This window comes from Podarcis melisellensis (genome assembly GCF_964234715.1).
Source record: "Podarcis melisellensis genome assembly, chromosome: 2".
In the NCBI taxonomy this organism is placed as follows: Eukaryota; Metazoa; Chordata; class Lepidosauria; order Squamata; family Lacertidae; genus Podarcis; species Podarcis melisellensis.
This window is the reverse complement of record NC_138529.1, coordinates 106,434,136-106,457,560: the sequence shown is the minus strand read 5'-3', so window position 1 is coordinate 106,457,560 and position 23,425 is coordinate 106,434,136. Positions and strand designations below refer to the sequence as shown.

The 23,425-nt window shown below is 51.2% G+C and overlaps 1 protein-coding gene and 1 long non-coding RNA gene across 4 annotated transcripts; both read left to right on the top strand.

The window, feature by feature from the left end:
• The first annotated feature begins 404 nt into the window (after nucleotides 1-404).
• Nucleotides 405-9,758, top strand: LOC309365339. The gene is made up of 3 exons (XR_014166028.1): nucleotides 405-526; nucleotides 1,744-1,866; nucleotides 9,622-9,758. It is a non-coding gene; the product is annotated as an uncharacterized lncRNA (long non-coding RNA).
• A 2,646-nt stretch (nucleotides 9,759-12,404) lies between these two features.
• LOC309364427 (uncharacterized protein) lies at nucleotides 12,405-22,214 on the top strand. Of its 3 annotated transcripts, none has more exons than XM_081901685.1 (6): nucleotides 12,405-12,968; nucleotides 15,532-15,562; nucleotides 16,547-16,659; nucleotides 17,514-17,582; nucleotides 18,735-18,851; nucleotides 19,728-22,214. In XM_081901685.1, exons 3-6 carry the CDS (start codon nucleotides 16,626-16,628, stop codon nucleotides 21,998-22,000), a joined length of 2,493 nt encoding a protein of 830 aa, XP_081757811.1. In that variant the 5' UTR covers nucleotides 12,405-12,968; nucleotides 15,532-15,562; nucleotides 16,547-16,625; the 3' UTR covers nucleotides 22,001-22,214. The 3 variants fall into 3 exon arrangements, with proteins under 3 accessions (XP_081757811.1, XP_081757809.1, XP_081757810.1); XM_081901683.1 differs by having other exon boundaries at nucleotides 12,406-12,968; nucleotides 17,511-17,582; XM_081901684.1 differs by lacking the exon at nucleotides 12,405-12,968 and adding an exon at nucleotides 13,093-13,303 and having other exon boundaries at nucleotides 17,511-17,582.
• Nucleotides 22,215-23,425: the final 1,211 nt, after the last annotated feature.

Genomic DNA, 23,425 nt, shown 5'->3' with positions numbered 1-23,425 from the left:
TGCCCAGTGCCTTCTCTTCACACACCAAAATGGATTACAGTGGTACCTCAGGTTAAGTACTTAATTTGTTCCGGAGGTCCATTCTTAACCTGAAACTGTTCTTAACCTGAAGCACCACTTTAGCTAATGGGGCCTCCCACTGCCGCCGTGCCACTGCCGCACGATTTCTGTGCTCACCCTGAAGCAAAGTTCTTAACCTGAGGTACTATTTCTGGGTTAGCGGAGTCTGTAACCTGAAGCGTATGTAACCCGAGGTACCACTGTATTTGATCCTATCGCTTTTGCCTTCTGATTCTCTTGCTGCTAAGTAGAGCTCATACCTTTATCTGCTGGCTTAATCCACCAGCTGCCCACAGGGTGTGTTTTTCTAAAAGCCCACCTTCTAGCAGGGAGACTTTATCAGGCATCTCTTTTTCCGCCTTTATGAAAATTTCCACCAACTGAGAAGAAGCAAGAGATTCCAGCATGATCCAGACCCTTATTTTTGCCACCTGTGTGCTGCTTTGCCTAGATCTCAGCCTGGCAGGTAAGTCTAATTCTGGTGTAACCGTTTACATTGAATTGAATTGCATTTGCCATTTTAGTGCCCATTCGCTCAGTTTGGAGAAGTCCTGTGAGAGCTCTTCAGAGTCTCTTTTTGTTTGGAACTATAATAATAATATAAGGGACACAGGTGACGCTATGGCTTAAACCACAGAGCCTAGGGCTTGCTGATCAGAAGGTTGGCGGTTCGAATCTCCACAACGGGGTGAGCTCGGTTGCTCGGTCCCTGCTCCTGCCAACCTAGCAGTTCGAAAGCACATCAAAGTGCAAGTAGATAAATAGGTACCACTCTGGCGGGAAGGTAAATGGCGTTTCCATGCGCTGCTCTGGTTCGCCAGAAGTGGCTTAGTCATGCTGGCCACATGACCCAGAAAAACTGTCTGTGGAAGCGGACCAACGCCGACTCCCTCGGCTGATAAAGCGAGAAAAACTGTCTGTGGAAGCGGACCAACGCCGACTCCCTCGGCTGATAAAGCGAGATGAGCGCCGGAACCCCAGAGTCATCTGCGACTGGACCTAACGGTCAGGAGTCCCTTTACCTTTACCAATAACAACAACAACAACAATAATTTTATTATTTATACCCTACTCATCTGGCAGGGTTTCCCCAGCCACTCTGGGCACCTAAACATTTCCACGTCCAAAAACATTTCTACGTCGGTTTGTGATTTTCCTCATGGAAATTCATAGAATAGAATGGTCGTGTCAGAAGGCACCACGTGGGTCATCGAGCCCAACCCTCTGGAATGCAGGATTTTTTTGCCCAACATGAGCAACATGATTCTTCGGCGATCAGCCTTCTTGATTGTCCAGCTCTCATTTCCATACATCACTATTGATGCTTTCCGGCGTTTGTCCACAGACAGATTTCCAGGTCATGTGGCCAGCAGGACTAAACCTCTTCTGGTGCAATGGGACGCCGTGATGAGTGCCAGAGCAGTGCATGGAAACACCTTCCCGCCGGAGTGGTACCTATTTATCTACTTGTATTTCTGATGTGCTTTCAAACTGCTAGGTTGGCAGAAACTAGGACAGAGCAACAGGAGCTCACTCCATCGCAGGGATTTGAACTGCCGACCTTCCAATCAGCAAGCCCAAGAGGCTAAGTGGTTTAGACCACAGCACCACCCGCGTCCCCACATTAAACCCAAACGACAGGGTGTTTCTAATGTATCTCACCTGCACTGCTTCCTGTGACAGAGCGCACCAGATGCTACAGCTGTCTCATGAACTACCCTGGATCTGGGTGCGTAACTGGAGGAAAGGCATGTTTGGCCGACCTAGACAGAGGACAGAATTGTATAACGCTCCATTTTTTCCACGGTAAGTCATGGTCCCACACATTCTTTCTTCTGAATGGGCATTTTGTTCGTTTGTTGCCCCGTCACAAGGCAACTTTCTCGCTTTGCCAAATAGTAGACCCAGCTGTGGAGCAGGTTAGATAGATAATATAAAGATTTATTCGTATTAGCCAATGGCCATAGCAACAGTAAAACATTACAGTATATGCAGAAGAGGAAATTTGATATAAGAGCACTGAATCATTGATATAAGTCCATCAGTTAGTGTCCTTTTTCTGATTGCCCCTGCTATGAACCTAGCAACCTTTGCTGCTATCTGCTCATTTTGATCTGATAGAAGAAAGGACATTGTGGCAGTGGTTGAGCGCCCTGGGATGGTTAGTACGAGTGGGGTGATGATCTTTGTCAGGGTTTCTGGGAGAGAGGAGGAGATGACAGAGGAGACGGAGAGCGAGTGGGAGGAGGGGCAGAAGGATGAGGAAGAAGATGACGGAATTCTGAGGGAATCCACGAGTCTGAGCAGCGAGTCAGAGGATTCTCAAAAGGGGGTTACCTTAATCAAGCAAAGGGGAGGAGAAGGGAGAAGCGGAGAGGAGCCCAGTGGAAGACAGAGGAAGCAAGAGACGTCTCAGCCGGAACGGAGTAAAGGGGGTGGAGTCGTCAGCCTCTCGGAGGGAGCAGGATTAGGAGAGAACAGAGAGAGGGGGTTGGAGCAGGGTGTTCAGCCGGAAAGGGTGGAGAGCAGAGCAGGGGGTGGTGTAGCGGTCGAAAGAAAGGTCAGCAGCAACGTACGCGCGCCAAGTTCAAACGTAGAGGCGCGCGGAAGTGGAGAGAGCTCAGGGGAGGAGCCCGGCCCTAAAGCCAGAAAGAGGGGGGAAGAGGCGGCAGAGGATTCAGCCTCAGGCGAGTCACGGAGAGAGGGAACCCAGGGGGGCAGGAAGACCCTGCGGAAAAGAAAGGAGAGGAAGAGGTGGTCTAGAGCCAGGCTATTAAGTTGGTGCGGAAGAGGGGAGGAGTCAGAGGGGACTTCAGCGGTCTAACGTGGCAGACGTACGGCCACAATGCTGAACTGTATGAGAAGCAGAAATCTTCAATAAACTTTTCCTGTAAATAAGCTGCAACGAAGTGAGGTCTCTTGTGAGCTGGGACCAGTCCTGGGTGGCCGTGACAGTAAGTCCCCTCTCTGAAAGCAAAAATTTTTTTTTGCGAAGCTCACGAACGGGAGCAGCCATGAGCGCTGAGGAGCAGCTGGTTGCATTGCGGAATCAGGTTACCGCTCTCACATCGGCAGTCATTGCTTCGCAGAAGAAGAATGACGACTTGGAGAAGACGTGCCAGGATTTGCAGGCAAGGTGGGAGCGCGCGGACAAGGCGGGGGCCCCAGGATCCAGAGCGGAGGGCATTGCGCTTGGACGGAGGGGGGGTGCCCTAGTTCCGCATTTTAATGGCAACTTGCAAGACTATCCCAATTTCAGAGCGGACGTTGTATATGCACTGCACTTACTCCGTCACGATTTTAAAGATGAGGAGGAGAGAGTGGGGTTCATTGTTTCGCACCTGCATGGGGAGGCCAGGGCTTGGCTACGCAATTTGTGGCGCGAAGATGGACCGGCCCGTCGCGATTCAACTGCGTTCATCAAAGCGATGGATTCTTGTTTTCAATCCTCTGTGGATGTGGACATTGCGCGCCGTCAAATGCACGGGCTGAGGCAGGGGAAAGCGACTGTGCGCCAATACCACTCTAAATTTTTTGCATTGCTCACCGCCTTAGATTGGCCAAAGGACAGTAAACCGGTCAGAGATCTTTTTTGGGAGGGATTGAGCCCCCCCATCAAGGATGAGATCGCTAGGGGGGACAGACCCCAGACCCTAGAAGACGTGGTGCAACGGGCTTTAGCTCTTGGAATTCGACATGAGGGGCGTCCGTGGCACGAGGAGGACGGGCCCCAAGCGCGTGCGCAAGCAAGGACTCTCCCTTTTGTGCACAGGGACTTCAGCCGTGCGCACCCCTCGCCAATGGGGAAGGACAGAGAGGAGCCAATGGAGATTGGTGGTGCTAGGGCTCAGAAGCCATCCCAGAGCCCTGTCCCTGGTGCAGCCAAAGCGAAGCCTCCTAGAGGAACCAGGAAGTGTTACATCTGTGACAGTGCGCACCATATGGCGAAAGAGTGCCCCCAGAGGCTCCAGAAGCACACTGCAGCGCTGGCAACTGTAACAGCAGAGGTGCAACCAGGGGAGCAGCTTCAGGGAAACGACAGTGCCTGGCTGGAAGCAGAGCTACTGGGGCTCAGCCAGGCGGATCTGTAGACAAGCCCCCAGCATCACTGCAGAGCGTGGACCCTTTGCCTCCCAAACCGGCAGTTCTGCTCACAGCAACACTCCAGTTGCCTGATGGGAGACTCCTCGAGGTTCCAATAACGATCGATTCGGGAAGCAACGCCGACTTCATGGGACTGCAGTTCGTTAAGCAGCACAACATGGCGCTCCTGCCTGCAACGACGCCTCTGAACGTGGTCACGGTGGACGGCAGGAAGTTGCTGGGGGGGCAAGTGGTGCAGCAAACCCCTCCCATGATGATGCAGATTGGCAACCATCGAGAGCTTATTAGTTTCAATGTCACCCACTTATCGGACACACCCATCGTGTTAGGCATGAGTTGGCTGGAGAGGCACAGTCCCGCGGTTGCGTGGTACCAGAGGCAGATCAACTTTTGTTCATCGTATTGTGCTCAGCATTGCTTTCAGACCGATCAGGGAGGAGAAGCTGAGCAGCCATTGCATCTGGGTATGGTGCAAACAGTGCCTCACAAGTACCAGGAATTCTTGGAGGTTTTCTGTGAGAAGGAAGCTGACAAGTTGCCGCCTCATAGACCCTACGACTGCGCGATTGATTTAGTGCCAGGGGCGCAATTGCCTGCTGCCAAGCTGTACTCCATGTCGGAGGACGAAATGCAAGAGCTTCGGGAGTTCATAGACCATAACCTCAAGCGAGGTTTCATCCAGGAATCTAAAGCAGCGGGAGGCAGCCCTGTTTTCTTTGTGAAGAAGAAGGACACGCCCCAAAAAAGGCTTATAGTGGATTACAGGTTCATCAACAGCTTGACTAAGCCCAAAGCTTTCCCCATGCCCAAGATTGACGACCTTTTAGCGACCGTCAGGAGGGGCAAGATTTTCACCAAGCTGGACCTACGTGGAGCTTACAATCTCATCCGCATCCGGAAAGGAGATGAGTGGAAGACCGCCATGTTCACCCCTCTGGGCACATACGAATACAGAGTCATGCCTTTCGGCCTCCAAAATGGCAGCCACGTTTTTCAAGCATTTATGCACCACGTGCTAGCAGGTCTCCTCTACAAAAAGTGTGTCTGCTTTCTCGACGATATCCTGATTTTCTCGGAATCGCCGGAGGATCACGATAAGGACGTGAGGGAGGTCCTGCAGAGGCTGAAGGAACACAGGCTGTACGCCAAGTTGGAAAAGTGCCAGTTTGATGTCAGAGAGGTTGATTTCCTTGGCTACAAGTTGTCCGACGAGGGACTGGCCATGGACAGGGCTAAGGTTCAAGCGCTGTTGGACTGGAAAAGCCCTCGAAATCGGAAAGAGGTCCAGAGGTTCATCGGCTTTGCCAATTTTTACCGCAAGTTTATTAAAGGTTTTGCGAACGCGACGGCGGCGATCACTGACACCCTCAGTTCCAAGAAGAAGAAGTTCGTCTGGACCGAACAAGCGGAGCGGTCCTTCCGGACGCTTAAAGGTCTTTTCGCCTCCGAAGAGCAGCTGCTCCACGTGAATCCCGGCAGACCCATGCGGGTAGAGACCGATGCGTCAGATAGAGCGGTTGGGGCCGTTCTTTTGCAAGAGGATTCACAAGGCAACTGGCGACCGGGTGCGTTCTACTCCCGGAAGCTCAGCAAGACGGAGCGCAATTATACCATATGGGACAGGGAGTTGTTGGCCATTCATGCAGCTTTCAAAGCGTGGCGACACTTCTTAATAGGAGCCAAGCACACGGTGCAGGTCCGCACGGATCACAAGAACTTAGAGTATTGGCGGACGGCTAAGTTGCAGACCCAGCGACACATGCGCTGGGCGGAGTTCTTTGCGGACTTCGACTTCAAAATAGAATACATCCCAGGAGACTCCAATGTTATTGCAGACGCGCTGTCCCGAAAGCCGCAATACTTGGAGGAAGCAGCTCCAATCGCAGCAAAGCACATTTTCGCACCGCAGGCGTGGACGTGCGCTACCATCGCAGTCGACCTGGACGCGGTGCGACGCGCGTTGCAAAGGGATCAGTTTGCACAGTCTAAGATGGAGGAGCTACGCGGAGGGTCGCGACACAACGATGAGTTTCAATTACAAGATGGACTTTTGACTCGTAAGGGTGCCCTTTACGTGCCCACCGACGATCTTCGAGCCAAGGTTCTGCAACAGTTGCATGACGCCCCTAGTGCAGGCCATTTCGGCAAAGAGAAGACGATGGAGTTGGTGGCTAGAGACTTTTGGTGGCCCCAGATGAGAGGAGAGGTGGCGGACTACGTCGCCAGGTGTGATATCTGCCAGAGGTCCAAACCAGTGCACCAGAAGCAGGCGGGATTGCTAGAACCGCTGGAGACACCGCAGCAACCATGGGAGAGGGTAGCGTTGGACTTTGTTACAGACCTGCCCAGCTCCAGAGGTAAGACGGCGGTGTTAGTGGTGGTGGACTTGTTCACCAAGATGGCGCACTTCATCCCTTGTGCCAAGGTGGCGACGGCAGAACAGACCGCAAAGCTCTTCATCGATCACGTCTTCAGAGTGCATGGACTTCCGCAGTCCGTCTTGTCCGACAGGGGGCGCCAGTTTGTTTCCACTTTCTGGCGAAAGCTTCTGGGCATCTTGCACGTCAAAATCAACCTGACATCGGCGAGGCATCCACAAACCAACGGTCAAGCGGAGAGGGTCAACGCGATCATGCAGCAGTACCTGCGGTGCTACGCCAACCAGCGACCTGCGGCGTGGGTGGACTATCTGCCGATGGCTGAATTCGCCTACAACAACACGAAACACGCTTCCACCGGGGTGACGCCTTTCTTCGCGAACAATGGCCGTCATCCCAGAACCTTCCCGAGATTTGCGGCACCAGGAGGGGGGGGGCCTCAAGATGCCGACCAGTTTGCAGCGGAGTTGCAAGAGGTGCACGAGGAGCTGCGGAGACATTTGGAGCTGGCAAAACAGGCGTATAAGGTGCAGGCCGATAAGCACAGGAGGGCGGGAGAGGACATCCAGGTTGGGGACTGGGTGTGGTTAGCAGCCCACGCGATGCCGGCCAGGTCATTGGCCAAGAAGAAGTTAGGACACAGGCAGCTAGGGCCATATCAAGTTGAGGCTAAGATCAATCCGGTGGCTTTTCGTCTAGCCCTTCCGGAAGGTTCCAGGGTGCACCCGGTCTTTCATAGGTCGGTGCTCACTCCCTACAAAACCCCACACAGGTTTCAAGAGTCAGGAGCACCCCCAGAGCCACGTAGGAGGGCGCCTGAGAGGGGGGAATCGCCAAGACCAGAACCTCTTAACGAGGTCACAGAGATACTGGACTCGAGATGGGGGGAGGAGGGAGTTGAATATTTTCTCGCCAGGGAGGGCACACCAGCCGCTGCTAATAGTTGGGTGCCAGGCTACGAGTTAGACGAACCCCTTTTGAAAGAAGAGTTCCATGCACTTTTCCCACATAGACCCATGCCAGCTGAGTACTTTGATGACTGGCTTTTCACACCCACATTGTCAGATAGCACGTTCAGGGGTTTCTCTTCCCCCGAGGAAAGAACACCAGAATCAAGCCCGCCCAGGGGATCGTGCTCGGGGGTGGACACGGAAACCCCTTATTGGTGGGAGGAGCAGCCAGAGGAGGAATGGCGTAAGAGGTGGCTGATAGGTCCTTGGCGGGCAGCACCGGAGGAAGTAGCGATGGAAGCAGAGACTGAGAAGCATTTGGGGGAAGAACCCGTCTTCGAATACACTTACACAGAACTGCCAGCAGAGAACATTGACGTAGACGACCTGTATCCTGAGCCTACCCCCGAAGAGCCGCAGTTTCCACAACCGGTCCCCGGCGAGCGGGAGGGGGGAAGGGGGGGCTTCGAGGGGGGGATGGATGTCAGGGTTTCTGGGAGAGAGGAGGAGATGACAGAGGAGACGGAGAGCGAGTGGGAGGAGGGGCAGAAGGATGAGGAAGAAGATGACGGAATTCTGAGGGAATCCACGAGTCTGAGCAGCGAGTCAGAGGATTCTCAAAAGGGGGTTACCTTAATCAAGCAAAGGGGAGGAGAAGGGAGAAGCGGAGAGGAGCCCAGTGGAAGACAGAGGAAGCAAGAGACGTCTCAGCCGGAACGGAGTAAAGGGGGTGGAGTCGTCAGCCTCTCGGAGGGAGCAGGATTAGGAGAGAACAGAGAGAGGGGGTTGGAGCAGGGTGTTCAGCCGGAAAGGGTGGAGAGCAGAGCAGGGGGTGGTGTAGCGGTCGAAAGAAAGGTCAGCAGCAACGTACGCGCGCCAAGTTCAAACGTAGAGGCGCGCGGAAGTGGAGAGAGCTCAGGGGAGGAGCCCGGCCCTAAAGCCAGAAAGAGGGGGGAAGAGGCGGCAGAGGATTCAGCCTCAGGCGAGTCACGGAGAGAGGGAACCCAGGGGGGCAGGAAGACCCTGCGGAAAAGAAAGGAGAGGAAGAGGTGGTCTAGAGCCAGGCTATTAAGTTGGTGCGGAAGAGGGGAGGAGTCAGAGGGGACTTCAGCGGTCTAACGTGGCAGACGTACGGCCACAATGCTGAACTGTATGAGAAGCAGAAATCTTCAATAAACTTTTCCTGTAAATAAGCTGCAACGGAGTGAGGTCTCTTGTGAGCTGGGACCAGTCCTGGGTGGCCGTGACAATCTTGTTCCTCAGCTCTTTGTAGAGAGTACAGGACAGGAGGACATGTGCGGCTGTTTCAGTGCTACCGTCTCCACAGGGGCAAAGACATTTCTCAGGCGGGATCTTTTGGAATCGGCCCTCCAGTACCTCAGATGGCAAAACTTCCAGTCTTGAAAGTGTAAAAGCATGCCTGTATTTTGGGAGAATAAGTTTGTGCAGATATGGGGCCAGAGAAACAAAATGGAGAGGTGGAAAATGAACATACCAAGGGCAGAATTTCCTTATAGTGGTCTGGAGCAGGTTTGAAAGTGTTCTGAGTAATGTGCCCCCCCTCCCTGAGCCCTAACAACTCTCACCCATGCTCCTTCCCCCACGTACCCCCCCCACTCGCCAGTCCCCTTTAGTACAATCATAGGATTGTAGAGTTCAATGCAGAAGTCGGCTGAAGCATCCATGACAGGTGGCCAGCCAACCTCTGCTTAAAAACCTCCCAGGAAGGAGAGTCCACAGGAGACCATTCCATCTCCAGAATGGAGACCGAAAGCATCAGTCCCAAATCTAAACTCCGTATTTTAGTACCACCGTCCGGATAAGCCATCCATATACAGTGGTACCTCTGGTTACATACTTAATTCGTTCTGGAGGTCCCTTCTTAACCTGAAACTGTTCTTAACCTGAAGCACCACTTTAGCTAATGGGGCCTCCTGCTGCTGCCGCACCGCCGGAGCACAATTTCTGTTCTCCTCCTGAAGCAAAATTCTTAACCTGAGGTAATATTTCTGGGTTAGCAGAGTCTGTAACCCAAGCGTATGTAACCTGAATTCGTATGTAACCTGAAGTACCACTGTACATGCAAGGGTAGCTCCCCACTAGCCTCGCATTTTATTACCTTTTTGCAGAAGAACAAGAGCTGTTGCGTGTCCAGGGTTGCACCAGGCCTGGTATCGACGTCTGTGGCACAGAACAGAAAAGCGGTGACTATACCATCAAATTTGAGTGCTGCGTGGAACCGGAGATGTGCAACAGGGTTTTCTGGGAAAGCGGTACAGATTATCCCGAGGATATGGATTCGTTGTGATCAGCCTCCAAAGCAGTCAGAGAAGGACCTGTGGGTCGTGCTGCTTTCCTGATGCTCCATCATGTGTGTGCGCACACTGGCGTACTCCTCCCCCCCCCACTTCAGCTTCCCTCTTGTATGATTAGGGATGGGAGAGAAAACCTTATTTTAATGCAAACTCACCTCTCACTCATGGAAAACCCCCAACCCAGTGGCGTAGCGTGGGGGGTGCAGGGGGGGCCGGCCGCACCAGGCGCAACATCTGGGGGAGGGGGGCGTGCTCACACTCGCAGCTCTCTGCCCCTACTAAAATCCATGGGTTAGGGGGCGCAAATTACTTGCCTTACCCTGGGTGCTGACAACCCTCGCTACGCCACTGCCCCAACCTAGCTATCCTTCAAAACGCACACTTCGACAAAATTTCTCAATGCTGCCCCCCCAAAAAAAGCATACCAAAAGAATGTACCATATTTTTTGCTCACTTTTTCCCTCCTAAAAAGTAAGGGGAAATGTGTGTGCATCTTATGGAGTGAATGGAGACTGCGCAGCTATCACAGAAGCCAGAACAGCAAGAGGGATTGCTGCTTTCACTGTGCAGCGATCCCTCTTGCTGTTCTGGCTTCTGAGATTCAGAATATTTTTTCCCTTGTTTTCCTCCTCCAAAAACTAGGTACGTCTTGTGGTCTGGTGCGTCTTATAGAGCGAAAAATACGGTAAATTAGGGGAAAGTGTTTTAAAAAGCACCCTTATTTTCATGGAAGTAACACCAAAAAATGCATTTTATTAGGGGAAATTGCTTGTAAACAAAATGCACGTGAAGACAAAAATTCGTATGAAGACAAAACTGCATATGGAGACAAAAATGCGTATGAAGTTTTGTTCACTCAAGACACAAAACAAAAGCAAACTATTGTGGGAATGGGGACAACTGAATTTAAGATTGGGAAAATGACAAAGGGAGAGAAACCCAAACTGGGTTGATTTGTCCACTCCCATAACAACATTTCACTGAGACCAGACAAATGAATTATCTTCCAGAAAATCTCATAGCCTTGCGTGTATGCACCAAATAAATAAAATCCAAATAAACTACATGGTGGTCCCAAAGGAAGTCTCTGAAATGCTTTATCTCTGAAATGCTTTATCATTCCTGAGAAACTGCAGACGGTTTTGCAATAGTCTCAGACTTTAGCACTTGCAAAGTCAATTGCCCCATTGCTTATCCACTGGATCACACTGGAGGAATTCCAGTTGATCAGTCTGGACTGTTGGCAAGCTGTGTCCACTGTCTGTTAAAGATGACTACGGAGGCGACTTTTGCATATAGCCCACAAATTCTCAATGGGATTTACGTCCATGGAATTCCCTGGCCAATCAAGTAGCTGTATTTGCTGCTCTGTCATGAATTTCTTCACCACTTTCGATGTGTGACAGGGGGCTAGGTCCTGCTGCAATATCCTAGTACCATCAGGATACTTCTTTTCCAGCTCTGGAATAACTCTCTTTCATAGAACCTCAATATAATGTGGCGAGCGCATTATTCCTTCTTTTGCCTGCAGGCTTCCGACACCATAATGATCAACGCGGGGTTTTTTTGAGCACAGGATTACAAGTAAGATAGAAAACTTGCTTTGTTTCAATTAATTTGCACAAAGGCAGGCACGCAGGAATAGATGAATTTTAACTAAAAGTTAAATGCAATTAATATTGAGACATTAAAAACAAACAAAACACCACCACCAAAATCTACACCCTGGGTCCAGGGCCGGATTTAGGTTTGATGAGGCCTGAAATATACTCGGAGTCGAGAGTGGATTTCATGCTCTTTTTTTCAGCTCATAGTGGTGAGGAGGAATGAATGTTCCCCCACAATATCTGCTTTATATACATTATTTACACTATGGGCTGCACATGATTGGCTAATTCCGGGGTTCTCCTGTAGGCCAATCAGGTTGTAGATTCACTTCCACCTGGAGCTGGATTGGGTGGCTCCTGCGGACCAATCATACTGCTGCAATGTTCTAGGACCAATCAGACTGCTGCATTCTGAATCCTGTTGTTCTAGGACCAATCAGACTGCTGCATTTTGGATCCTATTCAACTCAGTACATAACAAGGCCCTAAGCTACTGAAGGTAATGGGGCCTTTTATATGTCCAGCTGTCCTTTGTCAACAACAAATTGTCGCTGGTTTTTGTTGTTGTTGTTGTTAAATATATGCTATTTGGTAATTTATGGACTTAATAGATATCTAAAGCCATTTGCACATAACAAATAGGAGCCTACACAACACAAAACACTGTTGCTGTATGCAAGTTTTATTTTATTTGTTTTTTATCTTATATTTTGAAAATGTACATCCAGTGTTTTTTTCCCTTTAAATTTTTTGGGGGCTCCCAAGAGAGTGGGACCCTAAGCTATAGCTTGTTTAGCTTATACGTAAATCTGGCACTGGTAGGAGAGATTTATGAGAGTCACAAAACGCAGGCACGCAGGAATGGGTGCATTTTAGCCAAAAGTTAAATGCAATTCATAGTGAGACATTAAAAAACAAACAAACCCAAGAACACCCAAATCTACACCCTTTGGTCTCTGACTCCTACATCACCAGCCAGCAGTGCCAGCACCGCAGCTGGAGACAGAGCCGCTGGCGACGGGTCCCCCTGAGCCTATCCAACCATACCTCGGTCCAGATCTTCCAAGCCGGTCCGGAGAGGAGGCTCCGTCCTCGGCAGCCGCCAGAGGGCTCTGGGTATGGCTTGGGGAAGAGAGGGAAACGCGGCTCTTTCTCTCTCGCGCTCTCTCTGCGTGTTTCCTCCGGGCGTTGCGCTTCCTGGGTGACTCGGATGCAGCTGAGAAGCGGGCCGGATCAGCTGCTCTGGCGCCGGAGTCGATGCCCAGGGGAGACTTGCCTGCCCTGGACGGGAGGGACGCCTCCCTTGCCATTGCCCGGCCAAGGTGGGAAGGTCTCCGGCTCGCAACGAGAGTTGATCCAGGGCTGCGGGAATGCCCTGAGGTTGGAGGGTTGTCAGGAAGCTGAAGGCAAAAGACTGGGGAGGGCGGGGGGCGGGGGCTGCGTCTCATCCTGCTGCCTTGATCGTCTGCGCGCCTCGGAGCTGCAACCTGCGCAAAGCTGTACTCGCTTGACACGGAACTGGCCACCCCGGGAGATGATCCCGTTCACAAGCAGGTTGGTGAAAGAAGAAGGGGTGACCCCGCCCCACACTTTCCACGGGGGGTCTACTATGCGATGAAAAATTCTTGGCTGCCATCAGCCAAAGGTTTGCTGATCACTGGTGGCGCATGCTTTCGTTTAGTGATTTTTTAAAAAATAAATAGTGTTTCTTCATACAATGCAAGCTCTGCCGCTTAATCTACGGAGAAGGCAGTTAACACGTGTAAATGATAAAGCTGCAAGACAGAATAAGAATGGGGTTGCTGTAACAAACCAATGAACCCGGGAAGGGAGCAAAATCCAAGCAGAATTAGAAACAGCAACTGTCCCAATTTTCTTGCATAAAAAGAGTTTGTAGTACCTTTTTATTGTATGTGTCTTTAGTTGACCTATTGCCTTGTTAATCATTTGCATTGCAAAGCGCCATGAATATATTATTATTATTGTTATTATTATTATTATTATTATTATTATTATTATTATTATTATTAAATTAACTTTGTATACCACCCTATGTCCGCAGGTCTCAGGGCAGTTCACAACATAAAATCACAATATAAAAACACAAATACATTATGTTCTAGAATAAAGAAAGACTAAGGGCACTTCCACTGTCACTATTTTGCCAGGGAATTTGGATTTGCGCAATTAAAGCGGATTCAAGCTCTGGCACAGGCGTGGGAAACCTTTGGCCCACAGCATGTTTTGCTGGACTACAACTCCCATCACCCGCAGGAAGCATGGCCAATGGCGAGGAATGATGGGAGTTGTAGTTCAGCAGCAGCTGGGAGGCTGGCCAAAGGTTGCCTGCATTGCCTCTGCACAACTAATCTTTAAACAATACAATGGTACCTCGGGCTAAGTACTTAATTCGTTCCGGAGGTCTGTTCTTAACCTGAAACTGTTCTTAACCTGAAGCACCACTTTAGCTAATGGGGCCTCCTGCTGCCCCCACGCCACCGGAGCACAATTTCTGTTCTCATCCTGAAGCAAAGTTCTTAACCTGAAGCACTATTTCTGGGTTAGCGGAGTCTGTAACCTGAAGCGTATGTAACCTGAGGTACCACTGTAATGGCTATTTGCAGTTGGGAAAGTGACTTGGAAATAGGCTGGAAAGTGTGGGATTAACGAGTGACACCCCACAAACAAATCTGAATGAGTGCTCAGTGAAGACCAGTCACCACGTAAACTTTAGGATGAATTCTGAATAAATTATTATGGCATAAACTTTCACAGGCTGTAGTTCAGGTTCTCAGTTGCATGAAGAGTAATCCTGCATTGCAGGTACATATACATATTGCATAGGTCATAAACGCAAGACAGTATATAGACAGTGGTGTTTATGTTATGAAAAGTGGCCATCCACCCTACTCTGGTTAACACTTCATGTATCTGAGAAAGTGGACTGTATGCAATGCACAGAAGCTTATGTCATAATTTGCTTATGCCATTTGTTTAAGAGGGCAATCCTATGTCAAGATCTGCCAGGATGAGCAGATATTCAAAGCGTACAATTCAAAGTGTTGGTGCTGACCTTTAAAGCCCTAAACGACCTCGGCCCAGTATACCTGAAGGAGCGTCTCCACCCCCATCATTCTGCCTGGACACTGAGGTCCAGCACCAAGGGCCTTCTAGCGGTTCCCTCGCTGCGAAAAGCCAAGTTACAGGGAACCAGGCAGAGGGCCTTCTCGGTAGTGGTACCCGCCCTGTGGAACGCCCTCCCACCAGATGTCAAAGAAATAAACCACTATCTGACTTTAAGAAGACCTCTGAAGGCAGCCCTGTTTAGGGAAGTTTTTAATGTCTGGTGTTTTATTGTGCTTTTAATTCTGTTGGGAGCTGCCCAGAGTGGTTGGGTTATAAATAATACATGATGATGATGATGATTGCTAAGGATGCAGCAGATCTCTGGAGCGGTTAGAAGGGAGAAGGCTGGCAGAGGATAGACTTAGGTTGGTGGGTCACCCTCATGGACCAAACACCACTGCCAATAAGTTCAAAAGAAAAGATACCGTGAGCCATTTGCGATATCTGACGGACCCATCTGAGATGCTAAGCCCCTGTCTGGAAGCACTCAAATGTGGTCACCCCTCTGGAAACTGTCAAATACCTTCAAGCTCTCAAGAAAAGAACCCCCATCACCAGGCATCTAAAGGCCAAGGTGGGTGGAACAAGGTTGGCCTCACAGGAAGGGAGTTCCTCAATATTGGTGTGGTGTTGCCGTTTTGTGATGGTGGGGCCAGAGAGACTGAGGCTGGCATGGAGAGTTTGTGGCCTTCTGGATATTGCTGGACTCCAGCTCCCAGCAGCCCCAGCTCACACAGGAATTATGGGAGTTGTAGTCCCAGCGCGTGGTCCAAGAGGCACATGAAGCCACCAACTTGCTGAGGCTAAGCAGGCCTGGGTCTGGTCTGCGTTTGGAAAGGAGAACACCCGGGCACCACAGGTAGTCTGATTTGAGTCCCGTGATGGAAGAAACCTAGGATATAAGTGTAAGAGGAGAAATGTCCCTAATGTCCCTTTATTTATACCCAGTATGTTGCATACTAACCTTCCTTTCTTTCTGATTTTTCACTAGGCACCACAAAGAGCCAATCCCTGCTACTCAGGTAGGTGCACAGTGCTGGTTTATAGTTCAGGCAGGCGTAACCAAAACCCAGGTTACACAGAGACTTGGGTCTCTGCTTGTTTTTGAACTACATTTCCCATCATCCCCAGCTAGCAAGACCAGTGGTCAGAGATGGTGGGAATTGTAGTCCGAAAACAACCCAAGTTTGGGAAACCCTGCAGTGAAATGTTTTCAGTGTGCTAAGTGCACCCCAAGTTTATCCTGGCAGGAATGAGTCACTGAACTCTAAAAATGCCTATCGCTTTTCTGGAAGGTGTGTGAACATATGTAGAAAGTAGTCTATGGTACAAAGGTAAAGGTAAAGGGACCCCTGACCATTTGGTCCAGTCATGGCTGACTCTGGGGTTGTGGCACTCATCTCGCTTTATTGGCCGAGGGAGCCAGCGTACAGCTTCCAGGTCATGTGGCCAGCATGACGAAGCCTCTTCTGGCGAACCAGAGCAGCGCACGGAAATGCCATTTACCTTCCCGCCAGAGCAGTACCTATTTATCTACTTGCACTTTGACGTGCTTTCAAACTGCTAGGTTGGCAGGAGCAGGGACTGAGCAACGGGAGCTCACCCTGTCACGGAGATTCGAACCGCCGACCTTCTGATTGGGAAGTCCTAGGCTCTGTGGTTTAACCCACAGCGCCACCCGTGCCCCTTATGGTACTAAGGTAACATTTAAATGTGTTGCTCCACCCACTTTTGCCTCTGGCCCCGCCCACCTGTGGCACGTGGCCCTTGGAAAGCTGCCCAGAGGGAAATATGGCCCTCAGGTTGAAAATGGTCCCCCGAACCTGCTATATGGAAGAAAACATTAAGAGCATCCATTCAAATGTTTGTCACAATGAGCAGGTCATATCTTGGGGTTGTTTTTGCCCTGCAGACTCCAAAGTCAACGTCATTCACACATGGGCAGAAAACGTGCGTTTCAAATTGGGCAGGGCTAGTTTGATGGATGGGCAAACTTCTCCTTACAGATGCGAGAGGCCTCTGAGACCAAAGGTGCGCTTCGCAAGAGAGCAGGGCCTCGCCACCTGAGCCCTCTGCTGGAATATCATGCAGGAGAATTATGAGACGCTAATCTCTCTGGGTAAGGATTCCAGCGGTGCCAGTGAGGCAATTCTCGACCCTGGAACACGAGGACCTTCTCCTTTTAGACAACCATGTGCATTACCTTCCACAATTGTCATTTTCCTTATTCTATTCTATTCTTTACAACTCCTTCTACATTCCTGTTGTGTCAGAGCAGAAAGGTAAATAAAAAAACATCCATGTAGCCACATTTTGATTTTTAAAAGAAACAGCCTGCAATACAGCCTGTTTTTATTGTTATGATTATTATTATGTTATGATTATGTTATGAGAATTATTATTATGAGATTATTATTATGTTATGATTATGTTATGAGAAGCGAACCCAGTTGACCAGATTACAAGTCTACCTCTCTTAACCACTACACCACACTGGCTCTTCGTAGTGTAATAAATAATAATAATAATAATAATAATAATAATAATAATAATAATAATAATAATTTATTTGTACCCCGCCCATCTGGCTGGGTTTCCCCAGCCACTCTGGGTGGCTTCCAATAAAGATTAAAAATACCGGGCCGAGGCCATTTAGGGCTTTAAAGCTCAACACCATCACTTTGAATTGTGCTCGGAAATGTACTGGGAGCCAATGTAGGTCTTTCAAGACCGGTGTTATGTGGTCTCGGCGGCTGCCCCCAGTCACCAGTCTAGCTGCCGCATTCTGGATTAGCATAACCCGGCCGCTACATAAGGAAGGGAGGAGAGTGTTGCTGCAGTGAAGAGCATTTGCACTGGGAGAATGTTTTAGCGTGGGGAAAGTTAGCCAGCAGCACCTCAATGCTCAAAGCCCACTGCCCCGGCCAGCCTGCCTTGTGTTCTGACGGCATCCTCTCATCTTCTTGTTAGCAGAAGAGATGGCCATCAGCCTTCCCCGAATCACTGCGCTGGCCGACTCGCATCGCAGAGGACTGGCGTCAGGTGAGTCCCATGCAGTAAACGTCGTGCTCTATGAGAAAAAACAACAGCTGCCACAAAGGAAATTATTTCCTGTATCAACCCACATTCTGCACTCAGAAAAAAATTCTGCAAGCTGGATCAGAGGCAGTGAAGCTTCTGAACACCAGATGCTGGAAACCCCAGGAAGGGAGAGGGCTCATGCGCTCAGATCCCACTTGTGGGCTTGTCATAGGCATCTGGTGGGCCGCTGTGGGGACCGGATGCTGGACTAGTTGGGCCATTCGCCTGATCCAGCAGGACTCCTCTTACGTTCTGACCTAGGGGTAAGCCCCAGCGAATTCGGTTGGATTGACGTCTGAGTAGATACAGATAGGGTTGCCCCGTAAGTTGGTGGCTCTCATAGCCACCATAGCCATAGTCTGGCTGTGAGCAGTGGGACTTGCTTCTGAGAAGACCTGTATACGATTGCACTGCAAGCATCACTTGAGCAAACGTGCAAAGGAAGGTAACTAAGCAAGAAAGAGAGATGCGGCCCTGTTCAGGGTACTGAAGTGCCAGGTAGTGACGTGAGTGGCGCTGTGGTCTAAACCACTGAGCCTCTGGGGCTTGCCAATCAGAAGGTCAGTGGTTCAAATCCCCGCAACAGTGGTGAGCTCCCATTGCTCTGTCCTAGCTCCTGCCAACCTAGCAGTTCGAAAGCATGCCAGTGCAAGTACATAAATAGGTACCACTGTGGTGGGGAGCTAAATGGCATTTCCGTGCACTCTGGCTTCCGTCACGGTGTCCCGTTGCACCAGAAGTGGTTTAGTCCTCCTAGCCACATGCCCCGGAAAGCTGTCTGTGGACAAACGCTGGCTCCCTCGGCCTGAAAGCAAGATGAGCGCTGCAACCCCGTATTCACCTTTGACTGGACTTAATCCGTCCAGGGGTACCTTTACCTTTTAAGGAGTCTCAAAGCGGCTAACAATCTCCTTTCCCTTCCTCCCCCACAACAAACACTCCGTGAGGTGAGTGAGGCTAAGAGACTTCAGAGAAGTGTGACTAGCCCAAGATCACCCAACAGCTGCATGTGTAGGAGCAGGGAAGCGAACCCGGTTCACCAGATTACGAGTCTACCGCTCTTAACCACTACTTTTTACCTTTACTGAAGTGCCACCTTCGTTTTCTCATCAGCTGGATTTCCACTTTCCAAACCTGACCTGCTCTCCTGGATGGACCGAGGGGAAGACCCATGGGTTCCAGATTTTCAGGAGCCGGAGGGAAGGGAGATGCCAAGTGAGTCTAGCCCAGGTGAGGAACCAGCATTTTTTAAAAATGGAATTGAACTTCAGAACTCAAAGGCAGCTCTCCTGAACTAGACTAGTGGTCTATCCTGGCTGGGAATAGTTGTCAGGATGGATTTGGAAGAGAGGATAGCATACATTGTTTATTAATTATCCTTCCTCTTACTCACTTGGGTAAGATTAGCATCTAGTTTAGCAGAGTTAAGAATGTACCATCCTTTCCAACATTATCATGGAAACTTGGGACAAAGTTGTGTAGCTTTTTAGAATTATCCAGGATGCCTTTTTGCAGACCAGAGTTTCATGAGAGACTTTGTTTATCCATCTATACAAAATAACAACACGGAACTCTGTGATGTAAAATGTAATAATATTATTTGCTTACATAAAGTTGCACACTTGATTCAAGCAGAAAATAGCAGTAAATAAGGCAGGAAAATATATTTCTAAATTACAAAATACATGGCTTAGATTAGGGCTTCTCAAACTTGGGTCTCTGGCTGTTTTTGGACGACAACCAACCTTCCGATTGGCAAGCCCTAGGCTCAGTGATTTATACCACAGCACCACCCGCATCCCGCAGTTGTTTAAATAAGGGGTGGTTATTTTGAATGGAATGTAATTGAGAGGAATAAGTTCTTGGAATGCAGAAATAAAGTAAATTATCAATTCTATCACACAGGAGGCCACCTAAATTATATAATTTGGCATTTGAATGATTGGGATTAGTAATGGCATTGTAATTTGGCATTGTTATAATGAGGCTACCATGAATTATTGTAATTGAAAATTAATAAAAAATATTGTCAAAAAACAACAACTGTTAAGTTATGATGAAAGGTGTACCACAGAAGGCAGCTCACATTTGCTTCATTTGTCTTAGGTGACGAGCTGAGAAGGAAGAACGAGGATATCCATCAGCAAGAGGCTTTGAGCAAGACAGACCTGCAGGCAGAGAGCACCTTGGACGGGAGTCCAGTAGAGGCAGAGAGCCAGCCAGAAGGGAGACTGAGGCGCATGGAAGCAGCAGAAGGAAAGGCAGAGAAGGAAAAGCAGGCAGTGAGCGCTTCCAAACTCCTGCTGCCCTCTGGGAAGCCGCAAGGGACCAAGAAGGGCCACCACTGCCCCGAGTGCGGCAAAAGCTTCAGCCAGAAGTCCAACCTCCTCAGGCACCAGAGGCTTCACTTGGATGAAAGGCCCCACAAGTGCGATGGGTGCGAGAAGAGCTTCTCCGAGGCCGAGGCCCTGGCCAAGCACCGGAAGTGCCACGCGGGCGACAAGCCGTACAAGTGCGAGGACTGCGGGAAGAGCTTCAGCTGGACCTCTCACCTGGAGCGGCACCGGAGGGTCCATACCGGGGAGAAGCCCTATGCCTGCAAGGAGTGCGGGAAGGCCTTCAGCGTCGGGTCGCACCTGGAGCGGCACCGGCGGATCCACACCGGCGAGAAGCCGTACCAGTGCAAAGACTGTGGGAAGAGCTTCACCGTCAGCTCCACCCTGGCTCAACACCAGAGGACCCACGCGAACGACAAGCCCTACCAGTGCGGGGACTGCGGGAAGGGCTTCAACCTCAGCGCCAACTTGGCCGCTCACCAGAGGAAGCACCTGGGCCAGAAGCCGTATGAGTGCCCCGACTGCGGGAAGAGCTTCAGCTTCACGTCCCACCTTGAAAGGCACCAGAGGATCCACACGGGGGAGAGGCCCTATCAATGCACCGACTGCGGGAAGAGCTTCAGCCGCAGCTCCCACCTCTACCGGCACCAGCGGATCCACACGGGCGAGAAGCCACGGCAGTGCGCGGACTGCGGCAAGAGCTTCTACCTCAGCGCAGCTGCACTCCATCACCTTGGGACGTCCCCGACAGGGGGCCGGGATCCCGCCAAATGCTCCGACTGCAGCCGCAAACGGGCCGCCCCCAACTCGCCCACTCCACCACCACCGCCTGCCTCGCCACCACTTTGCAGCGAGAAGCCCCACAAGTGCGCAGACTGTGGGAAAGGCTTCGGCCAGAGTTCGTCGCTGGTGAAGCACCAGAGGATCCACACGGGAGAGAGGCCTTACCAGTGCCCGGAGTGCGGGAAAAGGTTCAGCTGGTGCTCGGCCCTCATCAAGCACAAGAGGATCCACACGGGCGAGAAGCCGTACCGGTGCGAAGAGTGCGGCAAGGCTTTCAGCGTCAGCTCGCACCTCGAGAGGCACCAGCGCGTGCATTCGCCCGACAGGCCCCACAAGTGCGGCGAGTGCGGGAAGACCTACGGGGAGCTGGCGTCTCTGGTCAAGCACCAGAAATCCCACACGGCCGAGAGCAAGCGTTACGGGTGCGCTGACTGCGGGAAGAGCTTCAGCTGGAGCTCGCACTTGGAGAGGCACCGGAGGATCCACACGGGGGAGAAGCCTTACGCCTGCGGGGATTGCGGGAAGAGCTTCAGCGTCAGCTCCCACCTGGACCGGCACCGGAGGATCCACACGGGGGAGAAGCCCTACCGCTGCAACGAGTGTGGGAAGAGCTTCAGCGTCAGCTCCACCCTCCTGCAGCACCAGAGGACCCACTCGAGTGGGAAGCCCCACAAGTGCAAGGAGTGCGGGAAGCGTTTTGTGGCCAGCGCACAGCTGCTGACCCACCAGCGGACCCACCGGGGCGAGAAGCCCTACGAGTGCGCCGCCTGCGGCAAGAGCTTCGGCTTCGTCTCACACCTGGAGAGGCACCGGAGGGTCCACACGGGCGAGAAGCCATACCAGTGCCCCGTGTGCGGGAAATGCTTCAGCCGCAGCTCCCACCGCAACCGCCACCAGCGCACGCACGCGGCCAACCGGCCCCCCAAGGGAGGGGCGCGGGGAGGGGCTGAGGGTGGGAAAGGGGGCTCCAAGCGCTACAAGGAGCCGGCCCCGAGTGTTCCTGAGCCCACTCTCTCTATCATGCCACCCTGGTGGGGCGAGGGCGACAGGAGCAGCAACCCGCCAGCTGCCCCCACGTGGCCCGAGGTCCCAACTCCCTTCCAGAGCCCTATCCCTAATGCCGTCCATCCTGGGGGTCTGCAGGGCTGGGGCGTGAAGGGGTTCTTGCCCCCAGATACATGGAGACTGGGGGAAAGCAGCTCAGGCTGGGCGTCCACCCTTGCCCAAGATGGTTGGCCGCAACTTCCCCCCACCTCCTAACTGGGCGACGGACCTCAACTTCCAGATCTGTTTTGGCTTGCGGGGTCAGGCAAGAGAGGAAGTATTCATCTTTCCTCCACCACCGCCCCTCAGCTGATGCTGAAAAAGCACAAGGTAACAGCTCTGCTGGGACGGTAGCATTTCAGAATGGGTGTTTCTGGGCGTGGAGGAACGACTACTTGAGCACTTCTTCACATTAAAGAAGAAAACAAAACTCCTGCATGTAGACAGCTAGTGTTTTGAAAGAGGAGGAGGAAGTTGTGGGGAAGCTGCTTGTGGGCCTCCCATACAGGCCTCTTCTTATGGGGTTTCCATGTTCTGAGAGGGCCAGATTCGACCACACGGTTGTGCTATTGGGAGCCAGCACAATCAGAACGCAAGCAGAGCCTGCTGGATCTCACAGTGGCCAACCAGATGAATTAATCCGGCTAGGGCAACTGGGGCTTTGTCCCCACACGACTCCCCAAAGCAGCTGGTGGGTGGGGTGGGGGTGTCAGGAGAGCCCCTAGAACAGCACACAGCTGGGGAGAGGGGAAGGAAAGCGGAATTGGTTCCACCTGGAAAGCAGAAACGCTCGCGCTGATGGAATGATTGTGACAGCACGACACTGAATGCCACACAGTTTCTTCGATGTAGGGGGCATTGAAAGGTGCGGCAAATCCTGTGTTCAGAGCTGGACCAAGACATTTTGCTGCCCGAGGCAGAGGAGAAGAGGATGGCGCCAGCTCAACCGGGAGCCGAGTGTTACTTGAGAGCAGCAGGGGCGCAGGGCAGGTCACATGATGCACACAGCTCTTCCCCCAACAGGCAGTTAGTTACACAGCTAGGGAACTTGGAAGAAACAGCAGTGGGGCTGCTGCCTGCCTCCCCACCCACTTTCAGCATCTACCTCCTTACATAGTCACCTCATCGCCCAACGGTAGGACCTGCATCTCTCCATAATGAGGCGATACAATCCCAGGTGGACTGTATACCATGTCCTTTTTCCCCCCTGAGCAGCTGAACTGGCTCACAATGTTGTTGGGAATGGGCTTAGAGGTTTGCAATGAGCAGAGCAGAGGAGGAATGCCTGTTCCCACCCAGGCATACCTCTGTTCTTGCGGGCATCACGGAGATGGTGTTTTATGTACCTTATTAGAGGTACATAGAATCATAGAATTGTATAGTTAGAAGAGACCCGCCAGATCATCTAGTCCAACCCCGTGCGATGCAGGAATCTCAACTAAAGCATCCATAACAGATGACCATCCAATCTCTGCTTAGAAACCTCCAAGGAAGGAGAGTCCACTACCTCTCGTGGGAGTCTGTTGAACCGTGCTTACCATCAGAAAGTTCTTCCTGATGTTTAATCTGAGTCTCCTTTCTTGTAACTGGAAGCCATTGGTTCGAATCCTACCTTCCAGAGCAGGAGAAAGCAAGCTTGCT